Here is a 14,892-nt window from a genome sequence, read left to right as displayed (position 1 = left end):
CAGGAGCAGGCAGCAGCAGTACTCAAGAGGGTTTCATAACCCCTAAGATTGAAAGATCAATGTTGAAATCTCTCTTGGAGAGGTATGTTACCTTGTGCTATCATCAAAGAATTTAAGGCCCAAGCCCAGTAGCATCACTAAGCACAGTAGTTCCTGAAACACACAGCCTGGAGAAGGCATCAGCATGAGTTTACAAGAGGGCTTCACAACCCCTAACATTAAAATGTTAATGTTGAAATCTGTATAGAAGATGTATGTTAGCTAGCGCGAACATCAAAAAATATTTTGGCACAGGCCCAGCAGCATCACTAAACCATATAGTTGCTGAAACACACCACCTGGATCAGGCAGTAGCAGAAGTACACAAGAGGGCTTAATAACCCCTAACATTAAAAGGTGAATATTTAAATCTGTATAGAAGATGTATGTTAGCTAGTGCTAACATCAGAAAAATTTAGGCACAGGCCCAGCAGCATCAGTAAGCCAAGTAGTTCCTGAAACACACAGCCTGGATCAGGCAGCAGGATACGTACATAAGAGGGCTTCACAACCCCTAACATTAAAAGATCAATGTTGAAATCTCTATTGAGCATGTATGTTTGCTAGTGCTACCATAAAAAAAAGGTCAGTCTCTCCACATTTTTCGTGGACAGACGAGTTCTCCTTGGGGTGACTATGGCCTCCGCCGCACTAAACACCCGCTCCGCTGGCACACTACTGGCCGGTCCAGACAGCTTTTCCAGGGCAAACTCCTAGTTGCGGCCATAAATCAAGTTTGGCTGCCCAGAAGTCCAGCGGATCTTCAAAGTTTGTTGGCATGCCCATGTCAAGGTATGCCACCACCTGCTGGTTCAGGTCCTGCTCCATGTCTACCTGCTGCTGATGAGTTGCTTCACTATGCGGGTGAAGAAAGGTACTCATCAGCGACTGTAGACTAAGGCTGCTGCTAATGGAGCTGGTACTGCTCCAGCCACCCCACCCCTCCCCAGCAGCCATGGCAGTGGAAGGTGAGCGCAGAGGGCCCTCTGAGAAAGACCTGCGAGTGGATGGATGATGGCGCCGATAGTCATCGGCCAATTGACTATGTAGGATCTCTCTGTAGTAGGTCAGTTTGTCCTCCCTCTCAGTGGGTGTAAAAAAGGCTCCCATTTTGTGCCGGTAGCGAGGGTCCAATAGGGTGTAGAGTCAGAAGTCATCCCGCTGCCGAATTATGACAATTCGGCAGTCACTATGCAAGCAACTGAGCATGCATCGTGCCATTTGTGCAAGTGACTCGGAGGGACTCCCTGCCTCCATCTCCACTGCATACTGCCACGGTGTGTCTGGTCTGGCTCCTCTGTCTCGCCTTCCTCATAACCCTCTAGCTCCTCTGGCTGCTCCTGCTCCTCCACTCCTGTCAGATGACTAGAAAAACTGCCCATCTCATGAAACCTAAACTGTGCTCCACTGTGCCCCTCATCCTCCTCCTCCAGTTCAGCCCCCACAGGGCTCATGTGGCCATGAGATGTAGGCACAACATCTCCATTGCCCTGACCAACCATCGTTTCCAACACTTGTTGTAGGAAATGAAGCAGTGGAAAGGCGTTATTCATCCCGTAATCCTGGCGACTTACTAATAATGTGGCCTGAGCAAACCGCAGGTGTCACATATGAGCTGCCACTGGTTCACATTGAAGTTACACAGGGGAGTACCCCTATCCGCTTGGATCATCAAGAAATCAGTGATGGCTTTTCTCTGTTCGGTCCAACATATGGAGGGTGGAATTCCAACGTGTGGCAACGTCACAAATCAGACAATGTTGTGGGATACCTTTCTGACACTGCAGCTCAAGGACGGTGTGCTTTGCTTTGTGTACGAGTGGATGAAGTGCATGCACAGTTTCCTTCCCATTGTTAGGATGTCTTGCAAATGGGGTGAAGACTTCAGGAAGTGCTTGACAACCAGATTGAACACGTGTGCCATGCTGGGCGCATGGCTCAGCCTTCCCAGTCGCAGCACATGCAAGATGTTCTTCCCGTTGTCAGTCACCATGGTTCCCATTTCCAGTTTTCGTGGAGTAAGCCATGTTCTGATTTCTTTACAAATTACTTTTAGCAGTTCCTCCCCCGTGTGACTCTTTTCGGCAAGGCAAACCATGTCTAGAACAGCGTGACACTGCCGTGCCCTGATCATAGTTACAGGTCCAGACGTCGGCGCTACCGACAAAATTGTGTAGGGCTGGTACTGCCTTCTTTCGGAAAGAAATGACGGCTTGGCACTCTCCACCTCAACTCGGCACAAGCCATCAGTCCTCTGAAAGGTGCAGAGGCAACCACTTGAAAAGGAAGGGACCGCAGCACCGACAACTTAGACACGAGCACATTCAACTTCTGCGCCGTTGGATGAGTGGTCGCTTCGCAGCGTTTTGGCTAAGATCAAGTGTAGTACCTTTCCTATTAGTTGGCGGTGTGGAAAACCACCATGGCAGGATGTCCTAAGGCGAGCTCAGGGAGGACAGAAACCTCCCGTGGTGCAGAAGGGTAGGACAGGTGTACCAAGGATGGCTGTATAGCACAGCAGTTGTCCCCGATGAGACCTGTTCCCTGCTGGATCTGGCCTTAAGGCCCGGGTAGAGTGAAGGCCGAGGTGCACAGGTGCAATGGGAGTGGTGACCCCAGGGTGCCGGAATTCACTTGGGATTGGCAACCCCACTTGAAGGAAAGCACGAAGCATGCACTTACCCTTAGTATCCCGGCCTTCCGGCTAGGATCGGGGAATTTTTATAGATCCGGTCGGATGTCCGGGCAGTATTACACACTGCGCACATCCACTTATTTATTATTTTTGTCACTGTGTCCCCTTTTTTGTGTTCTGTTTGTTCCACTAGAATTTGGTAGGGTGTGGTAACCCTTCTAGGTGTCCCTCCTGCCGCTCAAGGGGAGGTGTGTGTGGCCATCAGGTTCCTCACCTCCCTGCTATACCCCGTGGCGTCCTTGCTTTGGCAGGTTGCCAAACGAATTTTATTGGTTCCTTGGTGACAACCTGGTTAATGCCTAGTTTTCCACCGGGAACACTTTTGGTCCCTGAGTAGCTTCGGTGAAAGGGGATATTGTACCTGGAACCTTGCAGGTGCCTTTTGGCCCGGAGGCAAAGGGTTTGGTTTGTTGGGGGGCCTCTCTCCTTTTGGAGAAGGGCTTGCGATAGACTGCATACTCGTGCACATTTTTTTTGTGTAAACACTTGCACTCGGGTGATTTGAGAGCGCGTACCTTGGCTGTCAAAAAAAAAAAAAGTTGGATGAGTGGGCGCATACTGTTGTCCCTTGGGCATGGCTTCGCGGATGGATTGTTGGCGGAATGGCTGACTAAAAGTGGGACGAGCAGGAGCATCTGGAGTGACAGAAGGAGAGTTTGACACACAGCTCCCTTCGGCTGAGGTGGTGGAGTCTTGGCTGGCTGAATGAGGGTGTGGCGTGCCACTGGTTGATGCAGCAGGCTGGACCACTACATCAGAGCCACGGTTCTCCCAGGCTACTTTATGGTGGCGAAGCATATGTTGACACAGGGCCGTGGTGCCAACATTGGGACCCTGGCCACGCTTCACCTTCTGCCGGCATATCTTGCTATGTAAACCTCCTCCAGATGCTTGATGAAAAACTGCCACACCACCAAGTAGCTGATTTTCCCACCAACAGTCCGCGCTAATTGACTGCTACTGCCACCATCTCCAGGAACCCCTGTTCCACTACCTCCCGGGAAGGTAGGCTGCCGTGAAGCAGGTGGTCTCCCCCAGGCACATTTGGCTCCAGAATTTCCACTTCTACCACCATGCTGACTGCCAACCATGCTACCGCCTTGCTGGCTCAGCTGCTGCCTCACGGGCAACCTGCAACTCTCTTCTCCTGATGATGATGATGAAGCCCCTTCTGCACCCGGCTCCTAATTGCGATCGTCTTCATCATCATCAACAAGTGTCTGCACGTCACTGATGTCCTCCTCAGGTTCCTCAACAGTGTCTGCTTCAGGACCCTGAACCCTGGCAACACCGCCTCCCACGTCACTCTCCTCATCACTACTTGCCCGCCTAGTGGAGGAAGCGGCAGACGTCTCCTCTTCTAGGCTAGGCAGTAGCTGCTGACTGTTCTCTATTAAGACAGGGAAAACGGGAGGACAGGGACTGCTCCCAGGCCATGCCATCTGAGGGTTGTGTCTGAGGAACCCACCGACTGTTGAATGGGAGTATCAGATGTCGCTTGTGATGAAGTGGATGACCATATTAACCAATCGACTATGGCAGATGGGTTGCTGGTCGAGACACGACCGCTAGCTGATAACAGGAGCTCAGGTCTCTCGCTGCGACTCCTGCTGCCACTCGCCCCTAGTCTGCTGCGACCTCTGCCTGAAGGATTTAGGCCTCTGCCACTCCCCTGTGCACGTCCGGCACTTGTCTGCCTGACATACTTAGTGCGTATATGAGAGGAGTACAATACGCTTCACTACCCTTAAAACAGTATTTGTCTAGAACAGCAGCAGGTGTGAACTTTTGGCTGGCCTTTCCTCGTATCTAGGCCCTTGACAGATTAACAGGTACAAAATAGTACATTACTTAGATGTAGGTATGTAGTATGCACTTAGGAGGACAGAAAAATGCTCTATAGTACACTTAAAAAAGTATCTGAGTACAACACCAGCCAGTGAGTACTTTTGCCTTAACTTTCACAGTATGTAGGCCCTTGACAGATTAACAGGTACAAAATAGTACACTACGAGTGTTATCCAACATAAGGCACAACTACAACTCCCAGCATGCCCTTTGGTAGTTTGTGCATGCTGGGGGTTGTAGCTATGCAACAGCTGGAGGCACATTTTTTCTATGAAAAAGTGTGCCTCCAGCTGTTGCATAAATACAACCCACAACATTCATGGAACACCAAAGGGCATGCTGGGAGTTGCAGTGCTGTGCCTCCAGCTGTTGCATAACTACAAGTCCCAGAATGCCCTTCGGCTGTTAGTGCATGTTGAGAGTTGTAGTTTTGCAACAGCTGAAGGCACACTTGTTGTGAAACAAAGAGTTTGTTACCTTACTCAGTGTTTTGCAACCAGTATGCCTCCAGCTGTTGCAAACTACAACTCCCAGCATGCACTGATAATCCGTACATGCTGAGAGTTGTAGTTTTGCAACAGTTGGAGGCACACAGGTTGGGAAACACTGAGTTAAGTAACAAACTCCCAGTGTTTTGCAACCAGTGTGCCTCCGGCTGTTACATAACTACAACCCCCTGCATGCATGGGCAGCCAAAGGGCATGCTGGGAGTTTTAGTAGTATGCCTCCAGCTGTTGCATAACTACAAGTCCCAGCATGCTTTTTGGCTGTCCGTGAATGCTGAGGTGTGTAGCTTTTGCAACAGCTGAAGGCACACTGGTTGCAAAACACTGAGTTTGTTACCTAACTCAGTGTTTCACAACCAGTGTGCCTCCAGCTGTTGCAAACCACAACTCCCAGCATGAACTTATAGACCCTACATACTGGGAGTTGTAGGTTTGCAACAGCTGGAGGCACACTGGTTGCAAAACTACAACCCCCAACACGCAGGGACAGCCAAAAGGCATGCTGGGAGTTGTAGTCCCCCCCCCCCCATGTGAATGTACAGGGAATATTCACAGGGGCAAGGGTTTATAGTGAGTTTCTTGGTGCAAGTTTGAGATGCAGCAAATTTTCCGCTGCAGCTCAAACTCCCAGCAGGAAACTCACTGTAAACCCCTGCCCATGTGAATGTACCCTAAAAACACTACACTTAAAAAAAAAATAAAAAAAGGTTTTCTATGTTTCGTGCGTCTCCCTACCTATTTGTCCTGAGCACATTATATCCCCCTCCCTCCCCCCCATCTCTTGCACAGACTTTGGACTCCTCCTGGCCTGGCAGAAGTCCAAAATCAGAAAATGCATTCTGGAGTGCGGAGGGGGGGGGGGGTGCTGCCTTAGCCATCCATAGCTCGTCTCATACTGAACTGCTCTGGGCTGTGTGTAGCAGAGTGAGGAAGGAATCAGTAGGTTTTTGGAGTGTGAGAGAAAACCAGAGTATCGGCAGGAAACCCACACAAGCTTTTTTGCAGATGTTCTTGGTGGGACCTGAACCTTGGACCTTAGCGCCAAGACAACAGTGCTACCTACTGAGCCACCATGTTGCCCTGATCCTATAGAGATAGAAGGATCGCACAGATCTGGGAGAGTGTCTGGGAGCTAGTAGGTGGTGATCTGGTATGTGAGGATGTCATCCTTTAGTTCACAGGAACTGTTGTGTTCATTAGGTGAGTGTGCAATATATAGGTGTAAAATAAAATTATATATAATGATAATAATAAAACAGAATACTTCTTCTAGAGAAAGTTGTGCAGTTCCTTTCAGTCTGACCACAGTGCTCTCTGCTGACACCTCTGTCCGTGTCAGTAACTGTCCAGAGTAGGAGAGGTTTGCTATGGGGATTTTCTAATGTTTCGGACAATTCCTGACACCGAGAGAGGTGGCAGCAGAGGGCACTGTGGTCAGACTGGAGGAGAGAACTACACAACTTCCTCTGGAGCATACAGCAGCTGATATGTACTGGAAGGATTAAGATTTTTAATGGAAGTGATTTTACAGATATGTTTATCTTTCTGGCACCAGTTGATTTAAAGACATTTCTTTCCTCTGGAGTACCCCTTTAAGTTACATCCGAAAATATCTTCTAATGAAAGTATCGCCTAACTTATTTTTTTCACTGATTAAAGCCATATCCTATAACATTCTTCTTTCTCGACTGTTTATATTTTCTGATTGTAATATTTAGTTTTGTACATTATGGGGGCAGTAATCTTGCCTGAGCTGTTTTTAACAGCTTTACATCAAGCCTCATACACAATGACACAATGAACATCTCTAGGCCCAATTTCTGTATAGAACACGTTTGTAAACATGCTTTGTAACCTTTGCATAGGCCATTCTACAGGGGAGGCTGATCTTCTATTGTCTTCTCTAGCTACTGATGTCATCTTTCCTTGTAATGCTGTACACTGATCACTTTCCAGAAGTCTCCTCCTTATACCATGGGATATTATACAATGGCATTTGCTTGTGCTGGTTGGAGATTTTTCGCAAGACAGAATTATCGCAATTCTGGAATTCCATTAAAATCAATAATAGGCATTAAATTATGTCGGAATTTCTGTCGGAATGCCACATGGAAATTACACTGTGTTAATTTAGCCTGAAAGTAAAGCCTGTGAAGCCACACACCCCTAAAATATAGTGTTTATACCAGTCATCATGTCAGTCATAAACGAAGCGACTAATCTTTCGGCATAAAGAAGACAAAATCAAAATGACCAATATGACAATGGAATTAACTTTATTCTAACTGCAGATTTAAGGTATACAACCAAACATTTGCTATTTTTTGTTTTTTTTATGAGACTTATAAATAAAAATACAAAAAATGTTCACTACAAAAAAATTTATTTACTGTTAGTAGGATGTAAAAAATATTTTCTTTGCTATACAAGGCACAAACTTCACTTAGTGACAATGTAGAGAGAAAAAAAAATCCTGCAGCATTTTATTCAAATTTTTTTTTCTCCGCCAAAAGGGGAAAAAAAAAAAACAAAGCAGAAAAACAAAGGAGAGACACACTGTAGTTACAAAGAGATACTTGTCTACACAGAATGGATAGAGAAAGTGGCACGGAGAGGGAAAGAGTCAGTAATGTAGCTATGCCCTCTGGAGATTACGGCGTCTGCTCAGCAAAACAATAAAGAAAAACATTTGGCAAACAGGTTAACAAAAGCAACACAAATTTACAAAAGCAGAAGCTCAATAAGGTATATAAAATGTTTCACACAGGAATAAAGTGTTACCCTAAAGTATGTCATATTTAACACACTTTGGATATCCTATGAAAAGGCTATATTGAAAAAAAAAAATTTATGATCCCCAAAATGATGGCTGAATGATCTATTCTTGGGTTTCCTTGATTCTAAAGTTTCCACTCAAATGGTAAAAGTTGATTCTTTAGAACCTTAAGGCCATGTTCACATGGCAGAATTTCAAAGCAGTCCTAGTGCCTGAAGAACAAGCAGAGTGTTTTCCGGGCAGACATTCCGCACAATTTCTGCCATGTCTACCTAGCCTTAAATACCTTTTAACCATAGTGCAGTTTTAATTTTTGTTAAATAATAAGACCCGATCGATATGTGTGAATGTTTGAAATTGAAATATTACATTAACTTTAAGGGGTTATCCGGCACTAGGGGTTGTCATGAAAATAAAAAATTTAATAAAAAATAAAACACATCTACTTACCTCAGTGCTCTGAAGCTCCCACTGGGGGTTCATGTGGTCCTCTGCAGCTTTTGCTACTTCAGACACAGCAGTGAAGGCCCACTCAATCATTCTGCTGCAGTGTCCTGCCCAATTGTGATTGGCTGAGCGGGCCCTTACTGCTGTGAGGGGAGAGAAGCTGCAGGGTACACGATTATGCCACAGTGAGAGCTCCAGAGGACTGAGGTAGGAGAGGTTTTTTTTTTTGTATACTTATGTCAATGAGGGGGAAAAAACTAAATTGTTCAAATACAAATGCATAGTTGCTCTATAATGAAATGTATATACTCCCCACTGATGAGTGTAGATGATGATGGATCCACAGTGCTATAGGACTGTTTTAATTGAGTTGTGTATTGGTGTCAAGGCAGCATACAAGTGTCAGCATGTGGTAGTTCCTATACTGCTGATAAGATCCTTCAGACCTATTGGACAGAGTTGTGGTTCTACCCCCCCCCCCCCCACCACCACTATCGCAGCCCACTCATCTCATCTGGTAAAGGCCACCTCTACAAAGTTCAGCTAACACAGTCAAAACAGCCAAGCATGGATTAATGGTTAACATAGGAAAGCAAAGGGTTATATCACTTAAGACCAGATGGGTTGGGCATTTATAGTTAATAAAAGTAATAATAAAAAAAAAATATGTTGATGCATGTATAACAATATTGCAATAACTCCCAGCAACTAACACCATATTGGCGTTGCTAGGTCTAATGAAAGCAAACATTTGAAGATCCAATTTATGCTATACCACCAGCTAAGCCATATGTGAGGTTACTATACAGCAACTTTAAATCAGGCTTTAAAGGGAAATTGACATCAGGTGAAGGTGTACTTGGTTTAGTGCGGGGGAACTGGCTGTGAGGTTTCCTTTAACTTCTATTTATCACCTTATATGAGCCTCTGTTTTGGTAAAAAATAAAAATATACATAAACTAAACATAAAAAGGGAGTGAGACATAAAATAATAAAAAAAATAAAAAGAAGAAGAGAAAGAAAATAAAGTATTTTAGGCAACATAACCAGTGGGCACCCAATAAACTTAGGCAAAGGGTGCTGAGGTAGACTTAACATTTAACCACTTTGATGCTTGAGGATCTGCCAAAATGCTAAACCCACCAGCAAAAAAAATGGTTAATATCCATTCATAAACACTATATTCCATTTTATTTAATATTATTAGCATTATAATTTATAATTTCTTGATTCTTTATTATTTTTGACAGCTTTTGCAACTGGCACTTGTGCTGTTATATGTAGGCTAGCAGAAAAAAAAATACAGAAAAAAAAAACAGAATAAAATGTTACAAAAATTGGGGAAGGTAAAAAAAAAAAAAAAAAAAAAAGCCACACTTTTCAAGGTCCCCTCAGGGCTGTTGGTCCGTAATGCTACATATGTAATTTCATATATCACACACAGATAGTTTTGCTGTTTATCCAGGCCTCTTACAAAAGTACATGCAAAACACAACATGAGAGGTACAACAAGAACATAAGAACAGACTGACTGCTTTGGAATCTGCATCAGGAGTGGCTGTATGGAGGAGAAGGACTTTTGAGTTTATGAAAGCACAGGTCAAGAAATATTCCCGATATTCTTTTGACCAGGTATGAGGGCTTGTGCTCATGACCAAGTGGTTATGATATAACAAAAGCATGACTTTAGCAATCCTTGTGGTTACATGAGAGTCAGAGGTACTTTGATATATTTCCTGTTTATAAGCTTATTTCCTTTCTGTGTACTGCACTAACCTCAAATTATAAAAAAAAAAAAAAAAAAAAAGTCTACAACAGAGGACAGAAGTGAATGTTTAAAATATCACGTCTTTCGATATTGTAGGAAAATGTTGTAATATACTTGTGTGCGCATGTTCAATGTGTTTTTTTTTACAATAATGTTTTTTGTTTTCCTTGTTTTTTGTTTTCCTAAAATGTCAGTCTATTTTTTTTATTTTTTGTACTCCTTTTTTTGCCTCCAGCTTCTCAAACAGTTACTCAGCTGTTGACCCAATTTAAATGCACTTTTCATTAGAAGGCAAGTCGCTGAAAATTAAAAAAAATAATGGATGAAATGCCAAAGTGCAATGCAGTTTTTGTTTTTTGTTTGTAAATACACTGGCTGGGACAAAAAAATCTTTATTGGAATTTGAAAAACCTCACAACGCCACTCCAGTTGTCCCATCCAAAACATGCTGTTCTGTTACAGTCAGAACAATTGTGATAAACTGCAGCAGATTTTTTTTTAATTAATACATAGGTTTGGTAGCTGGACACAGTTTTCCTGCAATTTTTTTTTTTTTTTTTTACTTTTATAAAAACAAAAAAAACAAAAAAAAAAATGTTTAGGCACAAAGAATGAAAGAAGCCTTCTCTGACAATACAGCTGGCATTATAAAAACAGACAGAAAACGCTCATCTGACTCCAAAAAGTGATGTGTTCTAAGATGCAAGAACCAAATGCATCTTTTAATGCTATGGGAATGACTGACTTCTGAACAGTGGCCGCGCTTACAACACATCTCTAATTTTGTCCAATGGTATTAAAAAGGTATTAAAGTTATGCTTGGAGAAACGTTTAACAGTATATTTTTGCTTTTGCTGCACATATCTTGCATTAGTTGTTATTAAAGTAAAATTAAATGAGGAATTTTTCACATTTTTGGAAATACTTTAATTCTCTTAAAATTTTTTTTGAAGATACAAAAAATGTTTTGGAAAAAAAAGCCAATTGTTCTGCAAGTGAATTTCAAAAACCATCTCAAACGGCATAACGGTAGATGAGATACAAAATTATCTAAAGTTCAACAAAAGACAAAACAGTAATTTAAGGACTTGTTTACAAACCTCCAAGTTGCAGAGAGGTTAATAATTTTTCTTTTTATATGCCAGGGTCTTACTCAAAAATTAGCATAAGAGGGTAGGAAATATAAAGCTTTCCATTATGGCATGTTACATCTGGTTCCTGATTTAAAAAAAATAAAAATATATGACTGTGCCACAAACAGTTTTTGGAAACGTGGCCATAAGTAGGGAGGCCCAAAAAAATAAAATAAAAAACATTGTCAGCTATGATAAATATTTGTCAGGGTCCTGTACGGAAAACTGTATGTTACATTCCAATGCCAGCTAGAAGCAGAGTTTCTGAATAAGCACAATACTGTATGACTTTCAATACAATATAACACGCAGGGTACAGCTTGACCACGCATGTATACATACGCACACATACATACACACAGAGTCTGATTCACATTACAAAAAAAATATATATATAGATATACAGAATATGTAGGCCCAAAACTGACAAAAAGACTAACAAATATTACAAAAATATCATAACTCTGTGTATATTTGCCCTTCCTCTAACAATATTCCATGTTTTTGTGAAGTTTGATTTTGAGGAGGAAAAATTCAGAGCATACCGCTTAGGAAAGGGATAGGGGGAAAAAAAAAGTTTATATGTTTGTTCTTGTGGAACAACAACTTTTTATAATCCCGTTTCCTGTGTCTGGTGAGGAAATTCATAAAACACTTTACATTTCTGCCTTGGATATTTTGGCCGGCTAACATCTTTTGAACACGAGTCAGCAATAATACATACTGTGAAAAATATATATTTATATCTGCCAACAGAGTTAATACTTTCATCACCTTCACATTATGATTATAAAAAAAACAAACAAAAAACATCTAAACTTCTATTCACAAATTCAAGTTTAAACCACAGATCCTTCAGTCACCCTTCCCCTATTTACGAGAGCTACAATATAAAGTCTCTAACGCGGGGAGCCATTTTAACCATCCAACTTTTAAAATAAAATGGCAGAAGACAACAGCAGTATCCTAACCCCTTTTTACAACCTAGGGGCCAAAATGTTTGGCCCTCTTTGTAGTAAAAGGTCAATATTTTTCCTCTGTTATTCCCCATTTTTCCAAGTAAGGCTACCTACAAAATAATCCCCTACACCTCTTATATTTATATAAATGCAGCTTAAATCACAAAACAAAAGAGCAAAAACAAAAAGGATGAGATGAACATAATTTCATTAAGCGTAAAATAAGATTAACATGGAACAGCATAGAAAAAAAATTTACATAATTAACCTATCCAATGCAAGAGGGACCTAAACGCATTGTTTTGAAATGTGCTGTAGGTATCTCTTCCAGCAACAGGTTAAGAGGTAGCTTTCATGAAGAAAAAACAAAAAAACAAAAGCCCAAGCGCAATGCAAAAGGGCCAAGTCAACCCTAAATTTAATACCATATTTGGTACAAAACAAAAACAGTTCAAAAGAAATGACACACTGTCATCCTGCCCATTCTCATTTTGGCACGTTTCTCCTACAATGTGTCAAAAAAAAAAAAAAAAAAATGCCTCAAGTTAGGCATCACTAAACATGAGGTCGATAAAAAAAATAAAAAAAAAAATATTCAAGTACAATGTGCTAAACATAACAAAATGAAACAATTAGAATATGTACATAGAAGCAGCGCCTATTATTTAATTGGCCTCTGAAAATAGAACGGCAGAGTCACAAGAGGATGTTGGAAATTCGGTTTGTTTGCTTTTGTTATGGAGAAATGGGAAACGTACAAATGAACCAAACACATCCATTTACAATAGTGGCTCTAATGTCGAAAGGTTTGGTCTTGTAAGTATCCATTTAAAAGCAACAGATCTCTCAGACCATACGTCATTTAAGTGAATATTGTAACGTCGCCCAACTTTTTGTTTTGTTTCATTAATTCTTGTTGCCAGAATTACCAGTTGCTTCCAAGCAATGGAATTGCCCATTGCGTTATGAAGATTAAGTACTTTCCAAAGTGCTCAGCTTCAAAAATCTTCCTAGCCATTACAGCAAGTTACTAAGTTTTTGTTACTGTTAAGAAATGGTGGATGGATTGAAGGAAGATCGGGAACTAATGAAACATACCAACTAGATGTCCAAAACTGAACTAAGTGGATTCAGGACAAACTTAAATATGAGGCTTCAACCTCCTTCAGTGCTACAAAAACAGGTGAATACCAAGTGGTATTACAGTTTATGCTCCATACTAGAGCACAATATTTTTTATACAATCCAGTTCATCTGGTTTGGTCACTATTCTCATCTGAAAAGAATCTAGATCATAAGGTCAAATCTAATCTTGTATCAAGATGATGAAATGTTCAGTGAAATAAACCTACAACTTTTTCTTAAGTGTAAATTCTATTGTTTCAACATAGAACATTTTTGGAAATCCAAAAATGTGCTATGGTCCAGTACAGAACTGCTCCGGCAAGTGAAAAGTATTTCACTCTTACATTTTTCTTTTAATTTTTTATCCAATTTTGGAAGAAAAAAAAATCTGTAACATTCAAAGATCATTCTTCTAGATCAGCAATTGGATATGCAATCCGGTAGAACTCAGAAATTAGGAGGGAAAAAACACGATTGGCAGGTCTCGAAGAAAAAAGGATTTTGCCTTCCACAAATATAAGCCAAAAAAGGATGGATGTGTTTGATTTTTTTGCTCTTAAGTGGATCATTTTTTCTAGAGGTTTGTATTGCTCGGTCTTCCCAATAACACATTCAAAATCACCTCCCTTACAAATGTTTTGACTTTTCCCATTAAACATAGCACAAGTACAAGTAGGTCTTTTCAATTCTCCAGTCAGCAGGGATGTCCTCAGGTTTGTGGCTCTTCATGTGCTTCTGCATGGCAGATAGGCTGGGACAGTATTCCAGGCATATGGTACACTGGTAAGGAGAGGCTCCATTGTGGGTTCGGAGATGTTTAATCATGGCAGAATAATCTCGTGAGCGCTGGTGGCATAATTTGCACTCAAATGGTTTTTCACCTATGAAAATGAAATATGGTATAGGTTGAAGTGACAAACAAAAAATGTATCACAAGAATTTTATCAAGAGCCAATTAAAGTGTAAATGCTAACATAACACCATTGGAATTAATGTCCATCCAACATGAGAGACCAGGGCTTCCGAAACCAATGATGTCCATATGGATGGGTATCCTCCCAGAGATTACCAATTTTATAGGACAACTGAGATTATTTTATAAAAAGCATTTGATTGGTCCTGCTTCATCTAATGTCGAGTCATATCCAGCTGTGTAACCTTCAGTATTGTTTTTTTATTTATTAATATTTACAAAACATAAGTGGTTTTAATAATCAAGATATATTGTATTAAGGGAATCTACCCCCTTCTCTGAAAAATCAATGTTTAAATGGCCCCCCATTCATAAAGTAATCTGAGTACGGACAGTAGCAGGGGATAGCACAGCGGTGTCTGAAATGTGCGCTCAGTTGTACAGTGATCCCTCAAGAAGCTCCTGTCCTCTACATAGACAGATTTACAGCTTCTGTATTAGCCATCTACTTATTTTTCTTTAACCCTCACGTTTTCCAATTTTTGGATGACATTTTGGTGGTTTCAGAACCAATTACTAGGTTTCCATAGAGTTATGGTCTCAACATACAATGGTTTCAACATACAATGGTGGTCTTGTAACCGATTAATATGAGGGACCACTGTATTTCTTGTTGCTATCCA

The 14,892-nt window shown here is 41.4% G+C and overlaps 1 protein-coding gene across 6 annotated transcripts in view; it reads right to left on the bottom strand.

The window, feature by feature from the left end:
* Window positions 1–7,347: 7,347 nt before the first annotated feature.
* The window catches only part of ZBTB16 (zinc finger and BTB domain containing 16), a 146,957-nt gene continuing 139,412 nt past the window's right edge, over window positions 7,348–14,892 (bottom strand). For all 6 annotated transcript variants that reach the window (XM_056544362.1, XM_056544360.1, XM_056544366.1 and 3 more), the window contains exon 7: window positions 7,348–14,177. In XM_056544362.1, coding sequence (XP_056400337.1) covers window positions 13,948–14,177 — 230 coding nt within the window. In that variant the 3' untranslated portion in view covers window positions 7,348–13,947. The remainder of the gene's footprint in view (window positions 14,178–14,892) is intronic.

Source organism: Hyla sarda, chromosome 10 (genome assembly GCF_029499605.1).
Source record: "Hyla sarda isolate aHylSar1 chromosome 10, aHylSar1.hap1, whole genome shotgun sequence".
NCBI classification, from domain to species: Eukaryota; Metazoa; Chordata; class Amphibia; order Anura; family Hylidae; genus Hyla; species Hyla sarda.
This window is presented reverse-complemented; position numbering and strand designations above follow the sequence as displayed.